At 45.8% G+C, this 21467-nt stretch overlaps 1 protein-coding gene across 7 annotated transcripts in view; it reads left to right on the top strand.

Moving 5' to 3' along the window:
* LOC134890326 (telomerase protein component 1-like) overlaps positions 1 to 21467 on the top strand; it is a 262589-nt gene that overhangs the window by 208009 nt on the left and 33113 nt on the right. For all 7 annotated transcript variants that reach the window (XM_063913448.1, XM_063913445.1, XM_063913451.1 and 4 more), the window contains exons 36-41: positions 794 to 918; positions 11463 to 11562; positions 11658 to 11813; positions 11923 to 12132; positions 12215 to 12371; positions 20580 to 20792. In XM_063913448.1, the coding sequence (XP_063769518.1) occupies positions 794 to 918; positions 11463 to 11562; positions 11658 to 11813; positions 11923 to 12132; positions 12215 to 12371; positions 20580 to 20792 (961 nt within the window). The remainder of the gene's footprint in view (positions 1 to 793; positions 919 to 11462; positions 11563 to 11657; positions 11814 to 11922; positions 12133 to 12214; positions 12372 to 20579; positions 20793 to 21467) is intronic.

Here is a 21467-nt window from a genome sequence, read left to right on the forward strand (position 1 = left end):
TGCCCGAGGGGTCTCGGCACTACAGCTGTGCTGAGCTGCTACTTGGTCGGGGTCAAACACCTTTGCAAAGTTCTATAAGTTTGATACCCTGGCTGAGGAGGACCTCCTGTTTGCTCAATCGGTGCTGCAGAGTCATCCGCACTCTCCCGCCCGTTTGGGAGCTTTGGTATAATCCCCATGGTCCTTACGGAGTCCCAGCATCCTCTAGGACGTTAGAGAAAATAAGATTTTAAACCTACCGGTAAATCTTTTTCTCGTAGTCCGTAGAGGATGCTGGGCGCCCGTCCCAAGTGCGGACTACTTCTGCAAGACTTGTATATAGTTATTGCTTACATAAGGGTTATGTTATAGTTTCATCGGTCTTGGACTGATGCTATGTTGTTTTTTCATACTGTTAACTGGATAGTATTTCACAAGTTATACGGTGTGATTGGTGTGGCTGGTATGAATCTTGCCCTTGGATTACAAAAATCCTTTCCTTGTACTGTCCGTCTCCTCTGGGCACAGTTTCTCTAACTGAGGTCTGGAGGAGGGGCATAGAGGGAGGAGCCAGTGCACACCCAGAGTCAAAGTCGTTCTTAAAGTGCCCATGTCTCCTGCGGAGCCCGTCTATCCCCATGGTCCTTACGGAGTCCCAGCATCCTCTACGGACTACGAGAAAAAGATTTACCGGTAGGTTTAAAATCTTATTATATATATATATATATATATATATATATATATATATATATATATTTATATTATATGGGTGTTTTTACATTTCATGTGCTAGCGTCATTGTATTTTGTTGCAGGAAGTAAGAATGCTGCACAGTAGCTGCGATGGAGTCTCTTCCTGTGCATTTGTGTCAGAAGCATTACTCTGCATTGGTTCATATGATGGAACACTGGAGATCTGGAACATAGCTGATGGGTATCGGTAAGCACCATTCAGTACAAACATTTCAGATCTATATTTCAATGTTAACTTCTTTTTAAAATAATTAACCATGTTGGTTTAGATGGGTTGCTGAGGAATAGGCACTAAATAGTTAAACTATAGGCACTGATACCTTAGCCATCCCCCTCCCCCCTCTAAGCCCTCCCACCTCCTCCAGCTAGACAGTTTTTTTATTTTGTGCCTGAGAGAGACACGAAGATTATAGGTAGGAAGATGTTGATTCTTTCTAGCCTGTTTTATTACTTCTTTTATTAGGTTGCCTGATTCCCCTTCTGTGATCAGGTTTTTGGGAGCGGGCGTTATGTCCGCGCTGGCATCCAGTGCCTCTGTCTCCCCAGGTGCAGCCTGCCCCCAGCCCTGGAAGAGGGTCCGCAGGCGGCTGTATATGGGTGCATATGAACTGATCAACAATAGCATTAATATCACTGACAGGTGAAGTGAATAACATTTATTATTTTGTTACAATACCACCTTTCAAGGGTTGGGATATACTAGGCAGCAAGTGAACACTCAGTGTTTGAAGTTGATGTGTTGGAAACAGGAGAAATGGACAAGCTTAAGGATCTGAGTGACTTTAACAAGGGACAAATTGTGATTGCTAGGTGTCTGGTTCAGAGCATCTCCAAAACAGCCAGTCTTTCATGGTGTTCCCGGTATGCAGTGGTTAGTACCTACTAAAGTGGTCTAAAGAAGGACAACCAGGTCATGGGCACCCAAGGCTCATTGATGCACATGAGGAGCAAAGGCTAGTCCATCTGGTCCCAATCCCACTGAAGAGCTTCAGTACTGTAGCACAAATTGCTGAAAAAATTAGCTGGCTATAATAGAAAAGTGTCAGAATGCACAGCTTTCTGCAGGCCAGTCAGAGTTCCTATGCTGACCCCTTTCCACTACCGAATTGCCTTCAATGAGCATGTGAGTGTAAGAACTGAACCAGAGCAATGGAAAAAGGTGGCCTGGGCTTATGAATCATGTTTCTTTTTCATCATGTGGCTGGCCAGGTGCATAATTTACCTTGGAGAAGAGATGGCACCAGGATACTGTATGGGAATAAGACAACCTGGGGGAATCAGTGTGATTCTCCGGGCAATGTTCTTTTGCAAAATCTTGGGTCCTGCCATACATGTGGCTGTTACTTTGAAACGTACCACACACCTAAACATTGTTGTAGACAAAGTTCACCCCTTCATGGCAACAATATTAGCTTATGGCAGTGGCCTTTTCCAGCAGGATAATGCACCCTGCCACAATGTAGAAATTGGTCAAGATTGGGAACATGACAAAGAGCCCAAGGTGTTCATTTGGCCTCCAAATTCCCCAGATCTAAGTCTGTTAGAGCATCTGTTGGATGTGCTGGAAAAACAAATCCGAGCTATAGAGGCCTCACCTCGCAACTTACACGACTTAAAGGATCTACTGCTACCGTCTTGGTGCCAGATACCATGTCACCTGAGGGCACTGAGGTAGGTGATGTCCACAACCAGAGGTGAGTGCTTCAATTCCTATTGCTCTTTAGCCACCTCTGCTTCCACAGTCCCCTCCCCATGCAGTAGATCCTGATATTTTCTTAGCTAATAAATTTCATGGAGTTACCTACTCCCAGTTCCTGAAAGTGCCAGGATCCAGATGACGTACATTTTCTCTATCTTCTGAGAAGGAAAGGGAAATATTAGACCAGGACTGGGTTGATCACTCTAGTTGGGGGGAGAGCTCTCCCGACAGTCGGGAGTTATCACGGCTAGAGGTTGGAGGGTTTAATTGGGGGAGGGGGGAGGGGGAGTTTCAGCTCCAATAGTTTACCTGTTTCGTGCCTACTCCTCAGCCTCCTCAGCACAGTCTGCATGTCCCCCAAATGAACTAAGAGGAATTGATTTTTATGGTGAGGAGTATTTAAATCCTAATTTTATTAAATCGTTGTTTTTCCCTTCTTCACAATGTGGTGTGACATTATGAGCTTGCTCTGCCACCTGTTTTGTCATGGGTTTCTTTTACCATCATTAACTTGTCTTTACTGATCGCTACAGCTGGTGTTACATGAATTGTCAAATACATGCCAATGTGGTGACCCCATTGATAGGAAATTAGTTGCTGCCACCAACAGACTCTTCAATGGCAACTGGAACCACTGTGTATGTATGTGTATGTATATATATATATATATATATATATATATATATATATATATATATATATATATATATATATATATATATATAGCGACTAGTGGCGGATCGGCACTCTCCTCAAAGTGAACCAAACTGCTCAGGTGCCTTCTGGAGTAGTAAATGCAGATAAATGGCTGTATAGCAAACAGCGGCACTCAGAGACTGACAAAGCCAAATGAAAATAAAGTGCTGGTGCTTTTTATTCCATGTTACAGGCTACATGTTCCAACGTTTCGGGGCGCACAGGCCCCTTTTTCAAGGTGAGCCAAAATACAGAGTCTGTATTTTGGCTCACCTTGAAAAAGGGGCCTGTGCGCCCCGAAACGTTGGAACATGTAGCCTGTAACATGGAATAAAAAGCACCAGCACTTTATTTTCATTTGGCTTTGTCAGTCTCTGAGTGCCGCTGTTTGCTATACAGCCATTTATCTATCTATCTATCTATCTATCTATCTATCTATCTATCTATCTATCTATCTATCTATATATATATATATATATTGTTCTAGTGGAAAGTCTATAACAGTCAATGAAGGCACAAACACTTTTTGGATATGAGGATATTCTGATGAAGTAACTCATATATAATGAATTAAATAAAATCTTGCAAGTCATGATTGTTGCATGGAACAAACTTGTAGCAAGAAGGGATAATTTTTGAGTGTTGGAGAACACCATGGGGTATATTTACTAAGATTCGTATTAGTGTCGATTTGGAGGGAGATTAAACACGAATGACATCGAATGTGTGAATTTGAAACTTTTTGAATTTTTTACTCCTCATTTACTATGCTCTCGTATTCTGCATTTTCGTGTATTCCGATGTCGATGTCATTCGTAATTTCGGCCAGTGTTTTACGGGAGTGATTAGTAAAACACTGCCGAACTTAACACATTGAATCCCGGCCGGATCTGTGAGATCCGTGCAGGGCTTCATTGTGTACCTTAAAAAAGTGTTTAAAGAGTTAAAAATCAGAAAAAAAAAATGCGTGGGGTCCCCCCCTCCTAAGCATAACCAGCCTCGGGCTCTTTGAGCCAGTCCTGGTTGTAAAAATACGGGGGAAAAATTGACAGGGGTTCCCCCATATTTTAACAACCAGCACCGGGCTCTGCGCCTAGTCCTGGTGCCAAAAATACGGGGGACAAAAAGCGTAGGGGTCCCCCGTATTTTTACCACCAGCATCGGGCTCCACTAGTCAGCGAAATAATGCCACAGCCGGGGGACACTTTTATATTGGTCCCTGCGGCCCTGGCATGAAATCACCAACTAGTCACCCCTGGCCGGGGTACCCTGGAGGAGTGGGGACCCCTTAAATCAAGGGGTCCCCCCCCTCCAGCCACCCAAGGGCCAGGGGTGAAGCCCGAGGCTGTCCCCCCCATCCAAGGGCGGCGGATGGGGGGCTGATAGCCTTCTGTGTAAAAATAAAAATATTGTTTTTTGTAGCAGTACTACAAGTCCCAGCAAGCCTCCCCCCGCAAGCTGGTACTTGGAGAACCACAAGTACCAGCATGCGGGGGGGAAACGGGCCCGCTGGTACCTGTAGTTCTACTACAAAAAAAATACCCAAATAAAAACAATACACACACACCGTGATAGTATAACTTTATTACATACATGCACACCTACATACACACATACTTAACTATGTTGACACGAAGAGTTGGTCCCCTTCTCCACTTAGAATCCAATGTCAATAAAATTATACTCCCAACAATCCAGTGTAGATCGGTCCTCTTCTGTTTGTAATCCACGTACTTGGCAAAATAAAAAAACAAAAAACCCAGACCACGCACTGAAAGGGGTCCCATGTTTACACATGGGACCCCTTTCCCCGACTGGCGGGACCCCCCGTGACTGCTGTCAAAGACGGTCCCTTCAGCCAATCAGGGAGCGCCACGTCATGGCACTCTCCTGATTGGCTGTGCGCGCCTGAGCTGTCAGTCAGGCTGCGCACTGTAGAGATACAATGTAGCGCACAGGCGCTCCATTGTATCCAATGGTGGGAATTTTGCGGTCTGCGGTAGACCGCAAGGTTAAGTGGGGTCACTCTTGTGGTTGTGTTTGTGAATTTGACTTTTTAGTAAATTACCGAGTTGTATAAAATAACAGGCGTATTTGACTGATGGTGTATTCATTCGTATTTTTTTTCTTTGCCTACCAAAAAAATACGAATGCCCTCATCACTGCCGAGATTTGAGTTTAGTAAATTCCCGACATGACACTTTGATGAAAAAACACCAACTCGGTCAAAATCGGGAGCTTAGTAAATATCCCCCCACGTGGCAGATTCAGTTACACAAGAGCTGTCGTAGGCAGGTATTGCTGCAATCACAAATTAGCTAAGAGACCCATTCTGTGACCCCACAGGAAATCATTGCTGTGGCAGCCAGCAGGTTACTGAATCGGCATGACTGACCTCCTCCATGCCAGATAAATCCATATCACAGGCAGAGGTGGATGTGCTAATCAAGGCGGTCAGATCTGTTCTGCTGGTGCAGGAGTCAGGAGTGGCTGTTTGTTCAGCGGGGCACTGCGCCTTAGCTGCTGCAGCATGCCGCATACCCCTAACAGAGCCTGAAGGTGATCGTCTGTGGTGAGTACAAACCGGGGGCCCCGCTAGGGGGGTCACCTGGTTCATTGAGTGGCAGAAGCGCGGGTGAGGTGTACGGGTCCCTCCTGGGGGGGGGGACCCGCGGGTGCCCCTGCGTGAGACTTGCTGGAGGTTTTGTACCAAGCATTTATGTGAGGTTACAGAGGGTGTTGGAGACATAGCCAGTATAAACATTATTAGTAGCTCCGGCGCCATTGCGGGGTGCAGACCTACATCAGAGCAGGCTCAGCGGCATTTTGGCGCCTTCCTCTGCATAAGCAGCAGCAGCCTCATACAGCTCCTCCACACGTTCACACGCTGGATCACTGGTACCGGGTGTAGAGGGGGAGAGCCGCCATTAGTGCACAGTTTACATTCCTCTGGGGAATTCTCTGTACAGACAGTATCACTGTTATATAATATACATAAAACGCTGAAAGTCTCACTGGGGCTGTACAGCGTTGGATGCACTGGTGTCCTCTCTTCTGTGTCTCCTCTCACATGCAATAGGGCAGGCTTGTATTGTATTCAGCCTGTTGTATGTGTATTGTATCTGTATTTCATAATGGTGAAACAGAAGTTATGCAGTGTATGTAATATCAGATTCTCCCCTATTTAATCTGGCTCCATATCATGTGAGCAGTGTAGTCAGTCATCACAAGATGCTGATAACAATGTGGGGGAGAGTCCAGAGCCTTCCTGGCTGGGGGCTATCAAAACTATGATGTCTGATATGTCATCTCAGCTTCACTGCCAATAAAACACAAGAACTGCAACAAGCAGTGGCTAGCCTAACTGCCAAGGCTGATGTTCCCCATCCCCAGCTGTCTACTACAGGTGCACAAAAACGTGCTTTACCGGCAATCCTATCAGATTCTGATGATGATGTACAGGATGATGTGGATCCCATTAGTGGGGATCCCACCCCTACACAGGGTATTGAACCCCTCATATTGGCTATATGGTATGTGTTAAAGCTCCCCTTGGAGGACGCTGCTAATCAAGTAATTTTTCCTCCCACAAGACAAACTGGCAGTCACTTTTCCTGATTCCAAGGAATTGGATGATTTATTTAAATTAGTCTGGAAAAATCCAGATAAAAAATATCAGGTGTCCAAAAGGTTTTTGAATACGTTCCCCTTTGCTCCTAAAGGCAGGAAATTCTGGGAAGAATCTCTAGCAGTAGACGTCTCAGTCTCTCGCCTTTCTAAAAAGGCGATGCTCCCAGCTCCGGGCTCTTTTACTGTAAAGGACCCCGGGGATAGGAAAATTGAGACCACTCTGAAATCTATCTACATGCTGCAGGTGTAGCTCAAAGACTGGTCATTGCTGGTTGTTGCATGACACATGCCATTCATACGTGGGCTACTCAAATTCAAGAGGGTCTTTCGGGTGATATGACCTTGGTTACTACTGTAACTTTCCTAAAACACATTCGGGACACAGTAAGAGTCCTCTGTGACTCCCTTAAAGAGATTGGCAATATTAATGCTAGGACCACTGCTATTGCTGTGTTTGCACGCAGAGCCATATAGTTGCGTCAGTCGATTGCAGACGCTGACTCCAAACGTAATGTGGAATCTCTTCCCTTCACAGGAGAATGGCTCTTCGGAGGTGAATTGGATGCATGAATCTACAAAGCTACTACTGGGAAATCCACGTTTCTCCCTTCAGGGGCTCCACCTGCTAGGCGTACCTACCCGGGACCATCTACTCAGTCCTTTCGGTCCTCCAGATTTCGATCTATGGCCAGGGGTGCCTCCAACGCAGCTAGAGGCTCCAGAGATAAGCCTAAGAAACCAGCTGTTGCTGGCTCTCAGGAACAGAGCACCAGTTCAGCTTCCACAAAGACTTCAGCATGACGGTGCCTACCCACCTCGAGGTGATCTCGTGGTGGGAGCTCGATTACATCGCTACAGCCACGTCTGGGACGGTTCCTGCCAAGATTCCTGGGTAAGGGACCTTATCTCTCAGGGTTACAAGCTGGAGTTCGACGGTTTTTCAAATCAAGCTTGCCAGCTTTGGAAAATATGCGTGTTACGCTACTACTGGCCATCGACAAGTTGGTCCAGTCCCATGTCATTTTTCCAGAACCCCTGCTACAGCAAGGACAAGGTTACTACTCTGTGTTCGTAGTGCCAAAACCAGACGGGTCTGTGAGACCCATTTTGAATATGAAGTCCTTAAATTCTTACCTGAAGGTTTTCAAATTCAAGATGGAAACTTTGAGAGCGGTGATTGCAGGCCTGGAACAACAGGAATTCCTGGTGTCCCTGGATATTAAGGACGCTCAGAGTCCTGTTGGTCAACATTGTCCCTTACCTGGACGATCTCCTTATAAAAGCGAGTTCCAGGGAACTTCTACTGCTCCAATAGATCGCACTATACAACTTCTGTCTCACCACGGGTGGATCCTCAATCTACAGAAGTCCCAACTGGAACAGTCTCAACAGCTCCTGTTTCTGGGTATGATACTGGATACGGTAGCTCATAGAGTGTTCCTCCCAGAGGACAAGGTGAGAACACTTCAAGAGATGGTTCGCAGGGTTCTCCGACCTGTTCGAGTTTCCATTCATCTTTGTATAAAATTGTTGGGAAAAATGGTGGTCTCGTACGAGGCGATACAGTTCGGAAGGTTCCATACCAGACCCTTCCAATTGGACATTCTGAACAAGTGGTCCGGTTCACATCTTCAGATGCACCATTTGATTCAGCTGTCACCCCAGGCCAGGATTTCACTCCTGTGGTGGCTACTGTCTTCCAACCTGCTGGAAGGTTGATGCTTTGGGATTCAGGATTGGATCCTCCTCACGACGGTTGTGAGCCTGAGAGGATGGGGAACTGTCACCCAGGGGGCGCAGTTCCAGGGCAGGTGGCCTGCCAAAGAAGCCCTACTTCCGGTCAACATACTGGAACTTCGGGCTTTATACAATGCTCTGATTCAGGCCTCCCCTCTACTCAGGGATCAGGCGATCCAGGTTCAGTCGGACAATGCCACGGCAGTGGCGTACATCATTCGACAAGGAGGGAGAAAAAGCAAGGCCTGCATGCAAGAAGTGTCAAAAATACTTCTCTGGGCGGAAAGGAATGCAGAGCACTGTCCGCAATTTTCATTCCGGGAGTGGACAACTGGGGAGCGGACCTCCTGAGTCACCACAATCTCCACCCGTGGGAGTGGGGATTACACCCACAGGTGTTTCAACAGATCGTCAACAGGTGGGGATGCCCGCAGATTGACATGATGGCGTCTCGCCTCAACAAGAAGCTTCACTACTACTGTTTGCGAACCAGAGACCCTCACACGAGTGCAGTGGATGCGCTGATGTCGCCTTGGCCTTACCTGCTGGTCTACCTATTACCTCCGATTCTGTTGATCCCAAGGGTGCTCAAGCGGATCAGACATCACGGAGTACAAGCAATCTTGATTGCTCTGGATTGGCCCCGGAGAGCGTGGTACGCGGCTCTTCTGGACATGTCCACAGAAGACCCTTGGCCTCTGCCACTAAGAAAGGATCTTCTTCAGCAAGGACCGTTGTCTACCCGGACTTACGGCGGCTTCGTTTGATGGCATGGAAGTTGAGCAGAACATCCTAGCTCACAAAGGGCTTTCCAAAAAAGTAATTGCCACTACGGTGCAAGCCAAATAACCTGTGACGTCAAAACACTATCATCATATCTGGCGGAGATATGTTTCTTGGTGCGATGAACGCACATATCCATCTCCAGAATTCCACTTGGGACGATTCCTTCGTTTCCTACAAACTGGAGTGGATAAAGGCTTACGTCTTGGATCCATTAAGGTCCAGATTTCAGCTCTTTTCGTTTTCTTTCAGAAGAAGTTGGCTAGCCTGCCAGAAGTTCAGACCTTCGTGCAAGGGGTGCTTCACATACAACCTTTGTTTGTGCCACCTACAGCACCATGGGATTTGGATGTGGTGTTACGCTTTCTACAGTCCTCCTGGTTTGAACCTCTGGTGACGGTAGAAGACAAGTACCTCACGTGGAAGACGGTGATGTTATTGACCCTGGATTCTGCTAGACGTGTCTCAGAATTGGGGGCCTTATCGTGTAAAAGTCCCTACTTGGTCTTTTACGAGGACAGAGCGGATCTCCGGATTAGACAGCAGTTCCTGACGAAGGTTATCTCCGCGTTCCACCTGAATCAACCTATTGTGGTTCCGTCCAGTTCTGATGCTTCGGCTCCTCCGGAGTCTTCGGATCTTGTGCATGCTTTGAAGATCTATGTCAGGCGCACAGCTCAAGTCAGGAAGACGGATTCTTTGTTCGTGCTCTATGATGTGCAGAAAAAGGGTTGTCCTGCTTCAAAGCAGTCTCTTGCTCTTTGGATTAGGTTTACTATCAAACAGGCCTATGTGTCGGCAGCCTTACCTGTTCCTAAATCTCTGAAGGCCCACCCTACAAGTTCAGTGGGCTCTTTCTGGGCGGCTGCCCGTGGTGTCTTGGCCTTGCAACTATGCCGAGTGGCTACCTGGTCGGGGAAGAACACCTTTGTGAAATTCTACAAATTTGATACCCTGGCCAAAGAGGATACCCAGTTTGGGCAGGTGGTGCCGCAGCAGTCTCCGCACGTTCCCGCCTTTTCAGGATGCTTTGGGACGTCCCCATCGTACTAATCTGTCCCCAATATCCCTTATGGATGCTAGAGAAAATAGGATTTTAATACCTACCTGTAAATCCTTTTCTCGTAGTCCATAAGGGATATTGGGCGCCCTCCTCTGTGCGATGACTTTCTGCAGGTTCTCTGTTATGTGTTTCCTGTTCAGCTGTTGCTGTTTTCTGTTGCCAGCCGTTGCTGGCCCGGTTATGTTATGGTGTGCTGGTGTGTAAATCTCACCACACTTATTGTTGTTATGTTCCTTCTCTCGAGTATGTCATTTCTCCTTTGGGCACTGTTTTACCTATAACTGCCTGTGGGAGGGGGCATAGAAGGGAGGAGCCAGCACACCCAGGTGCAGAAATTTAAAGTGCACTGGCTCCTTTGGACCCGTCTATACCCCATCGTACTAATCTGTCCCTAATATCCCAAATGGACTATGAGAAAAGTATTTACCGGTGGGTATTAAAATCCTATTTTTCATGCAGTTGATACTTTTGCATCCTCTGACGCAGCCTTTGGGCATTCTGTTCTCAGCGTAGGTCATGAGTGTCCCAGCCCATGACGATGTCGCTTTAGGACGACCCAGTTTTCCCTGTGCTTCCTAGTGGATAAAAGAAGAAAATGGGATTTATGGTCTTACCTTGTTAAATCCTTTTCGTCACTTCCATAGGGGACACAGGGCGCCCACTCTGATTGCAGGGGTAGTTCCTATGTGCTGGTATCTGGGTCACTCTCTGGTGTTTGTGTCTGTGTGTGTTCCTTCTCCTTCGCCTTGGTCCTGCCTTTGGCTTGCTACTGTAACTGACTGTTTGAGGGGCGGGGTATAGAAGAGAGGGAGCCTGAGTATCCTGGGAAACAAAGTTTTCTGTTTGCTGCCCAGACTGTCCTTTCCAGGCTGTACCCCATTGTTCCCTGTGCCCTCTATGGACGCAAAGAAAAGGATTTAACCAGGTAAGACCATAAATCGTATTTTTATTGTATGCGATTTCTGGAAAGCTTGTATATCAACATTCCAGTGAATCAGAATGTATAATCTTAATGGAGTTTCACTGGGCAATGTAGTATATATTAATGTATATACTGTATGATCATGCCTTTACCTGTTTGCGTCATGTGACATATTAATACATATCTCTTTCTGTTACCCAGCATACAGAGAATTGAGGCTCACAAGCGGCAGGTCACAGGATGCAGCATTAGTCCTGACCACAGGCAGCTTCTCACCTGTTCTCTGGACTTTCAAATCAAGGTGGCTGATTCTTCTTAAATGTGTATCTAAATTTCTGATTTTTTTTAAAATCTGAATGGCACTTTCACTATGTGCTTCCTTCTTTATTCTTTTAGTTGTGGGACACAAGACGCTGTTGTCTCTTAGGCTCCAGTTCCTTCTCCAGCCCGCTGAACTGCGTAGCATTTCACCCTAGAAGTCCTGTTGCTGCAGTGGGGTCTTGGGATGGAAATATATCTGTGATACTACTGGATAACTGGAAAAGAAGTGCCGTAAGTTACCTTCACTCCGTTCTCTACACCGTCTGCACATTGGCGTTGTGTTCATGGAGGTTAATCTTTCTCTAATTTCTATTAATATGGTTGTTGGTTTTTTTTTCAGGTTCTCTGTTGTTCCTCGTCTGTGAGAACAATGTCCTTCTCCTTGGAGGGCAATGTAGTTGTCGCAGGTAGTCTTGATGGCTGGGTCTCACTGTGGTCATGGGAATCACAAGTTCTCCTGTCTCGTTTTCGAGCTCACAGTGGCTCCACTCTGACTGCTAACTTTCTGCGTCATGGAGAATACATTCTTACTGGAGGAGAGGATGGCAAAGTAATGACCCACTGGCCTAAAGTGTCATGTGAATGTTGGCTTAAAGTGTCAGTGCTGAGATGATATGTTCTTTTCTCCACAGGTGCAGGTGTCATCTGGTGGTCTTGGGAGGCTGCATGGGCAAGGGTGTGTGAAGGCTGCTTCGTCTCCAGCACTCTCTCTAGCTGTTTCCCCTAATAGACTGCTGTTGGCAGTTGGGTATCATTCAGATTCTGTTGGTGTCTACAGCGTGAATACTGGTAAGTAATGATGGGAGTTTTGACATTTCTTCCTAATAGAGAGATTGTCTTCATAATGAGAAGCAGTAATAGCATGATTAATACATGATTAATAAATTAATAATACTTAGTACAAATTTAATATCTGGAGGTGATCAGATTTACTGATGTATGTACATCTGTAAAATCTAAAAGCAGTACAATAAATGTATAATCTTAAATGAAATGATTAAAACCAATCTTATACTGCATTAAATCAGATAAGGTTGCTATAGATCACAGTAAAAACAAATCAATTTTTTCTGTGAGCCACTAGGGGACACTGGAGGTCATTCCAAGTTGATCGCTCGCTAGCAGTTTTTAGCAGCCATGCAAACGCTATGCCGCCACCCACTGGGAGTGTATTTTAGCTTAGCAGAAGTGCGGTTGTTTCACAGAGTGCCTGCAAACATTTTTTGTGTAGTTTCAGAGTAGCTCAAAACCTACTCAGCGCTTGCGATCACTTCAGACAATTCAGTTCCGGATTTGACGTCACAAACCCGCCCAGCGTTCGCCCAGCCACGCCTGCGTTTTTCCTAACACTCCCTGAAAACGGTCAGTTGCCACCCAGAAACGCCCTCTTCATGTCAATCACTCTGCGGCAAACAGTGCGACTGAAATGCATCGCTAGACCCTGTGCAAAACTGCATCGGCCGTTGTGCCCGTACGTCACGCGTGCGCATTGCGCCGCATGCGCAGAACTGCCGTATTTTACCCTGATCGCTGCGAACAAATGCATAATTTGCATCATTTTAGCAATCATCTCGGAATGACCCCCACTGGCAAAATGTCAAGACCATGGGGTGATGATGGTGGCTTACAGGGAGCTGGTACGTTAAATAATCTCAGAAGTGAAACAGGCTCCTCCCCCTCTATCCCCCATCATACCTGGGTTCTGAATTTGTGCCGAGGGAGCCGGTCACTGCTGACTGAGCTCCAGCTCAGTCTATATTTACTTTCATTTATTTAATTTAATGCTGGAGGAAGAGAGATGCAGATGCACACTCTTAGCACTAAGAACACTGATAGTAAAAATAATTTAAATAAACCCTCACAATTAACATGGAGTATAATTGAAGTTCTTAGCACATATTTGCGCAAATATGCGGGCCCATGTACCGCGGCCAGGTAACTTCATCACATGGGTACCTAACATTCCTAATACTATCACATTCTATAAATTTATACAGGACTTACCTCTAAATAGGGCCTTATCAATGTGTGATCTGAAATGCAGGAACCCAGCTAATTAAAACACCTGAGGGTGAATGGGAGGAGTGCCAATCCAGAGGAAGGAAGCCTTGCCTTCCAGTGTAAAATATATAACAAATATAGTGGAAAAAGGGGGGAACCTGGATTGCACATCGTATTACTAAAGATATCAAGAGGTGCTATCATGCTGAGGCTTCTAATACTATGCTGGGGGAAGAGAGATGCAGATGCACACTCTTAGCACTAAGAACGCTGATAATAAAAATAATTTAAATAAACCCTCACAATTAACATGGAGTATAATTGAAGTTCTTAGCACATATTTGCGCAAATATGCGGCCCATGTACCGCGGCAAAGGTGACTTCATCACATGGGTACCTAACATCCCTAATACTATCACATTCTATAAATTTATTTAGGACTTACCTCTAAATAGGGCCTTATCAATGTGTGATCTGAAATGCAGGAACCCAGCTTATTAAAACACCTGAGGGTGAATGGGAGGAGTGCCAATACCAGAGGAAGGAAGCCTTGCCTTCCAGTGTACAATATATACACAAATATAGTGGAAAAAGGAGGGGGGCCTGGATTGCAGATCCTGTTAGTAATAGGATCTGCAATCCAGGCGCCCCCGTCCCCCCCCTTTTCCATTTATTTAATTTATTTAGCTTTTTTATTTATGGGACTTTGTTCCCTCAGCCTCAGGAACCCTTCGCCATGAGAGAAGTGGGGTCCGGGTTACACACTAACAGCGTCAAGCTGCACAAGGAGAACAGTGCTTAACCTGAGAGGCACTGTTCCTCCCGAGACAGCAAGGAGAACAGCACTTAACCTCAGAAGCACTGTTCCTCCCAAGACAGCTGCATCCTGAGGCTCCGGTTGGGTGAGTGAGCCTCCTTGTGTGAGGCACTGTGCGGCGCCCGCCTCCAGCGCAGCTGCGAATCCCAAAATTCCCTCCCCTCCTTACCCTGTTGGGCATGACTGGCAGCGGCAGCGGCGTGGTCTCCACCACACTGCCGTGCTGACAGTACCCACGCGGTAGTGTGGGTGAGTGAATCTCCTTGTGTAGGGCACTGTGCGCGAGTGGCAGTACACAACGCGACAGCATTGCTCGCTCAGTGCAGGACAGAGGGAGTTTACAGCGGAGGATAGTGGAGCGGATCCGCCTTAAGCTGCGGATCTGGGGGCTAAGGCGGAGGGCATTTAACTAGAAGGCAGACAGCATCTGGAGAACTTTGTGAGTTGGTGGATTTTAATTGTGTAAGGCACCAATTCCAAATGGCGCTTAGGGACCTGGTTGAGATGGGTGCCTGTGCATAGGGGACGGAGTTGGCAGGTTTTCAAACTGTCAATCACAGAAAAAGGCGCATTCCTCATCTAGGCAGCTCATGAATAGCAACAATGTTTCTTCTCTCTTCAGGAATCAGCACTGTTAGCAGAGACAGGTGCACATTCCTTCAGACTGCCAGAAACCTGAAAGCCTGCACATAAAATACAGGTTGGTGGCAGAGGGAGTTAGAATAGAGGAGTAGTACAAATATTATATCTCCCTCTATCCTTCCGATATTCCCCTCTCTCTCTCTGTATTATTGAGAGTGCTGGTGTGAATTGTATGCGTCTCCACTCTCTCCATCACAGTGGCAAGCAAGGGACCAGCTGATAAGGCATCACAAAAACTATTTATCTGTGCTAAGTGTAAAAAAAAAAAAAAAGCTCACACAGACGATTCCTTCCTGTGTGAAGCATGTGCTTCAGAGGTTACGTTAGTTAATTCCTACCAAGACGCTAATTTTCCCCCTGGTGAGGTAGCATTCACAGTAACCATCTCACAAATACATAATGAGGTGTCTGCTTTACGAAAGACGGTTAAGCAGATTCCTCAAAAAGATGTACTTTCTATTGCTACAGAACCACCCTGGGTGGCAGGTCTTCTCTCTCAGGACGAAGCTGAAGAGGACGATCGCGAGTTGAGCGAAATTACTGACCCAGACGAAGAAGTTTCACAGGAACCTTCTCAGGAAGTTGAACCTCTTATTTTAGCTATAAGATAAGTTTTGAAACCGTATTCACCAGATACTGCTTTATTTGGTAGAAAGCAGCGTTCACCGGTCACTTATCCTTTTTCCAAGAACCTGGATGATCAGCTGACGGAGGCTTGGAAACACCTAGACAAACGGTTTCAGATGCCTAAAAGTTTTCTAAGTATTTATCCATTTCCATCAGCTATGACGGATAAATGGGTGATGTTACTTCGAGTAGACTCCTCTCTATCCAGGTTGTCCAAAAAGACCGCATTACCTGTTCTGGGAGCAACTTCGTTGAAAGATCTTTCTGACCGGAAGCTGGACACCATGTTGAAGTCCATCTATTCGGCTGCAGGTGTCTCACTTAGACCAACTTTGGTAAATTCCTGGGTGAACAAGGCAGTGGAACACTGGGCCACTAAATTGATAAAGGACTTACAAGAGGGAGTTCTGTTAGAAGAAGTATTGATCTTAGTGGAACATATCAAGGAATCAGCTATATACCTAGGAGAAGCGGCTAGAGATATGGAGTTCTTTGGCTTCGGTCATGGCAAAAAAAGTCGCTGGAGCACTTCCGTTTACAGGTGACATTCTTTTTGGAAAAGAACTAGACTCGTTAATTTCTCAGGCTTTCGGTACCTTCGTTCCACTCAGCCTTTTAGATGATGCGGAAGAGCTACACCCTTGCAAGGTAGAGGTCGCGGCAAGTAACCAGTCACTGCTTGTCGTCAAGACCCAAAGCCTGCAGAAAAGACCGTGGCATGACTGTCTCCCCTCCCACCGGGGCCCAAGTACGGTGGGAGCGTGGCTTTGAAACTTTCATGATGCCTGGTTCAAGATATCAGACAATGCGTGGATTCGCAATATCATCTCCCAAGGGTACAAGCTAGATTTCAAAGTTTTGCCGCCAAAGAAATATTTTATGACAAGTCTTCCACTTCTTCTGGACAAACATTTGGCCCTTCAAGGTGCATTCCAGTCCTTGGTAGAATCGGCTGTGTTAATGCCGATACCACTACTTCAATGAAAGAAGGGTTACTAATCCAATTTTTTCGTAGTACCAAAACCAGCTGGTACTTGACCAATTCTGAATCTGAAATCATTAAATCAGTTTCTATCTTATTACCGGTTCAAGATGGAGTCGCTCAACTCAGTGATCTTGAGCCTGGAACCCAAGGAATTTATGATATCTCTGGAAATCAAGGATGCATATCTCCATATTCCAATATGGGAACCACACCAAGCGTTTCTCAGGTTCGCGATTCAACAAGATCATTTTCAGTTCAGAGCCTAACCATTCGGTCTGTCCACAGCCCCCAGGGTGTTTACCAAGGTCATGTCAGTGATGATTGCTTACCTCAGATCATTGGGAGTCAGAATAATACCATACTTAGACGACCTCCTCCTCAAAGCTCCATCAGATCTCATGCTCCAGGAGCATGCTCTATTAACATAAAATGTGTTAGTGGAACATGGATGGATAATCAATTTTCGGAAATCCAACCTTCTGCCGTCATAACGTATCCAGTTTCTTGGTGTGATCTTGGACACCAACATCCAGAAAGTTTTTCTGCCGCAAGACAGAGCTCTGGATATACAGAAACTGGTCCAAGCTGTCCTCAAGCCAAGGCTGGTATCAGTCCATTTATCATTCGTTTGCTTGAGAAAATGGTAGCAGCTTTCGAAATTCTGGAGTTCGGCCATTTTCATTCACATTCTTTACAGCTGGATATGTTACATCAATGGTCGGGGTCGCATCTACACCTTCAACAGTTAGTTCAACTGACTCCAGAGACGCGACTTTCGCTTCTTTGGTGGCTGCCAACTGCACAATCTCTGTATTGGACTTCCATCTTCAGGGCCATTGGTCTCCAAAGGAATCACTGTTGCCAATAAATGTGTTGGAACTGAGAGCGATCTATAATGTGCTGGTAAAAGCTGCCCAAGTTCTACGATCCAAGGCGGTAAAGGTTCAATCGGACAACGTGACTGTTGTAGCGTATGTAAACAAGGAGGGAGGAACTCGCAGTCGCCAAGCGATGCGAGAGGGGACACACATTCTCCAGTGGGCCGAACGCAACGCTGTAGTCCTCTCAGCAGTATTCATTCCAGGAGTAGACAATTAGGAAGCAGACCACCTCAGCCATCAGGATCTACATCCGGGAGAATGGGCACTTCACCCAGAGGTGTTCGACGCTCTGACACAGCGCTGGAGGTGTCCGGGGGTGGATCTCATGGCGTCCTGTCTCAATCATCAGCTTCCTCGATACATCTCCAGAACACTGGATTCTCAGGTGGAAGCTGTAGATGCTCTGGCCGCATACATGTTTCCTCTGTTTCCTCTATTGTCTCGAATTCTCAAGAGAATCAAACAGGAGTCAATCACGATGATCTTGGTGGCACCAGATTGGCCTCTGAGAGCTTGGTTTTCAGACCTGCTCCTTCTGCTAGCAGACGATCCTTGGCTTCTACCTCTGTGACCGGATCTACTCCAACAAGGGCCCTTCATGTATCCAGATTTACCATGACTACGTTTAACGGGATGGCTCTTGAGGGAGATATCCTAAAATGCATAGGGATTCTGGACTGTGGGATTCCCACAATGTTGCGTGCACGAAAACCTGTTACGGCAGCCCATTACCATCACATCTGGCGTTCTTATATTTCTTGGTGTGACTGAAAACGGTTTCAATCAGATTCTTTTCGTCTCTCATGGTTCTTGCTATTTCTTCAGGCAGGTTTAGATTCCGGACTTCGTCTAGGATCCCTGAAAGTTCAGGTATCTGCCTTTATCGATTTTCTTTCAGAGACGCCTAGCGCTCCTACCAGATGTGCAAATTTCCTACAAGGTGTCATTCTGGTACAACCCGCGTTTGTTCCCCCTACAGCTCCTTTGGACTTGAATCTGGTGCTGGATTATCTGTAGTCACTCTGTTTTGAACCCTTGGAAGACGCAGATATTAACTATCTTACTTGGAAGACTGTTTTTCTATTAGCCATAGCTGCAACCCGGAGGGTATCTGAATTAAGTGCCTTGTCTTGTATGCCTCCCTACTTGATTTTTCAGCCTGATAGGGCTGAGTTGAGAACACTTGCTTCCTTTCTTCCCAATGTCATGTCGGCTTTTCATATCAATCAGCCAATTGTGTTACCGTCCTTACAGGAGGACTCTGGGACACCTTCTTCTCTGGATGTAGTGAGAACGTTGAATATCTACGTGGAACAGACAGCACTATTACGAAAGACTGATGCTTTATTCGTGCTTTATGATCTTCCGCGGTGAGGGTGGCTTGCTACTAAGCAGACCTTAGTCCCCTGGATTCGGTTGCCTATTCATCAAGCCTAACTACACCAATCTAGACGACCTCCATTATCCATTGCGGCCCACTCTACACGCTCAGTTGGGTCTTCCTGGGCCGCTAGTAGGGGACTACCACGTCTCAACTCTGTAGAGCAGCCAGTTGGTCCAGTATTCATACGTTTGCCAAGTTCTACAAGTTTGATACTTTTGCGGCTTCATCTTCACGGTTTGGCCGTCTTGTTTTGCAAGTTCCTCAGTGATCTCCCGCCCAGGGGGGAAACTTTGTGACATCCTCACCGTCTTGAAGTTGTGCCAGTGTCCCCTAGTGGCTGACAGAAAAAGGAGGATTTTGGTACTTACCGATAAATCCCTTTTTCGGAAGCCATAGGGGACACTGGCCACCCCTCACTGTTCTCTTGCCTTCATTTTTGTTCTGTTCTGTTTGATTATGTGCTCTCTTCCCTCGTTTAGGTCTGTGCTCTTGTCCCTGTCTCCTCTAGGCTAATTCATAACTGAGCAATGATGGGGGATAGAGGGGGAGGAGCCTGTTTCACTTCTTAGATTATTTAAAGTGCCAGCTCTCTGTAATCCACCATCATCACCCCACGGTCTTGAAGTTGTGCCAGTGTCCCCTATGGCTTCCGAAAAGGGATTTATCGGTAAGTACCAAAATCCTCCTTTTGTTCATTAATTATAACAGAAGGGTCATTAATATGGATTAAAATAGGGAGCAAAACAATAAAATATGAGAGTACCCCATAAACCACACAGTAATGAATTGAAGCCTCATATTGTGGTAATGGTTCACAGTCCCCTTTTAAAGTGGAATAAAACCCCCCAAACAACAAAGTGCTATCTGAGAAAGAATGCATGTTAAAAGTGATTATAAGGGCTGACGATTAGATGTTAAGAATTGATTCAAACGTGTTGAGGGAGCAGGCACCCTGGTCTACATATATATTGTATGTTTATTATGTGCTTTGTATTGACCTCTCTTTATGAGATTTATTTACACGTATTATTAAAACGCATATTGTTGGCACATCTATTACACCACCAAATAATAGAAACATAGAAACATAGAATTTGTCGGCAGATAAGAACCACTTGGCCCATCTAGTCTGCCCTTCTTTTTTTTTTTTTTTTTTTACATTATTTTTATCTCTAACCTTAATTGATCTTTATTTCTTTGTAAGAATATCCTTATGTCTATCCCATGCATGTTTAAATTGCTCTACTGTCTTAGCCTCTACCACCTCCGGTGAGAGGCTATTCCACTTGTCCACTACCCTTTCTGTGAAGTAATTTTTCCGCAAATTTCCCCTGAACCTCCCCCCCTCCTGTCTCAGTGCATGTCCTCGTGTCCTATTGCTTCTCTTCATTTGGAGAATGTTTCCCTCCTGGACTTTGTTAAAATCCTTGATATATTTGAAAGTTTCTATCATGTCCCCCCTTTCCCTTTTCTGCTCCAAACTATACATATTGAGATTTCTTAGTCTTTCTGGGTATGTTTTGTGATGTAGGCCATGCACCATTTTAGTTGCCCTTCTTTGTACAGTTTCTAATGTATTAATATACCTGGTGCAGGCGTAAACCCCAATTCCTGCTAACATCATTCAGTAAGTAAGAAAATTCTATATCTCTCCCTACAGGTGATCTGGTGTCACAGTGTAGTTTTGCGGATGTGGCGGTGGGTAGCCTTGTGTGGCTCTCTGATAATAAGCTGCTCACCGGGAGCTCTGACAGCTTGATTCGTGTCTGGAATATCTCATCAGAACAGTCTGTTTGCCAGCTCACTCTCCGTACACACCAGCGCCTTGTTTATGCCTTGGCCCTATCCTCCCAGCTTCTGGCCTCTGCATCCGGTGAGAACCCCCCTCCATACTGTATATTCACACATTCCTATGAGTACCAGTCAAAAGTTTGGACACACCTTCTCATTCAATGGTTTTTATTTATTTTTATTATTTTATACATTGTAGATTAATGCTGAAGACATCAAAACTAGGAAAGTACACATATGGAATTATTTTGTAAACAATTCAAAATATGTTTTCTATTTTAGATTCCTCAAAGTATCCCCCTTTTACTTTGATACCGCTTTGCACACTCTTGGCATTCTCTCAATCAGCTTCATGAGGTAGTCTCCTGGAATGGTTTTCCAACAGTCTTGAAGGAGTTCCCAGAGGTGCTGAGCACTTGTTGGATGCTTTTCCTTCACACTGCAGTCCAACTCATCCCAAACCATCTCAATTGGTTTAGGCCGGGTGATTGTGGAGGCCAGGTCATCTGACACAGCACTCCATCACTTTCCTTCTTGGTCAAGTAGCCCTTACATAGCCTGGAGGTGAGTTTGGGGCCATTGTCTTGTTGAAAAACAAATAATGGTCCCAGTAAGTGCAAACCAGATGGGATGGCATGGCGCTGCAGAATGCTGTGGTGGCCATGCTGGTTAAGTGTGCCTTGAATTTTTAATAAATCACCAACAGTGTCACCAGCAAAGCACCATCACACCTCCTTCTCCATGCTTCACAGTGGGA

This window comes from Pseudophryne corroboree, chromosome 1, assembly GCF_028390025.1.
Source record: "Pseudophryne corroboree isolate aPseCor3 chromosome 1, aPseCor3.hap2, whole genome shotgun sequence".
In the NCBI taxonomy this organism is placed as follows: Eukaryota; Metazoa; Chordata; class Amphibia; order Anura; family Myobatrachidae; genus Pseudophryne; species Pseudophryne corroboree.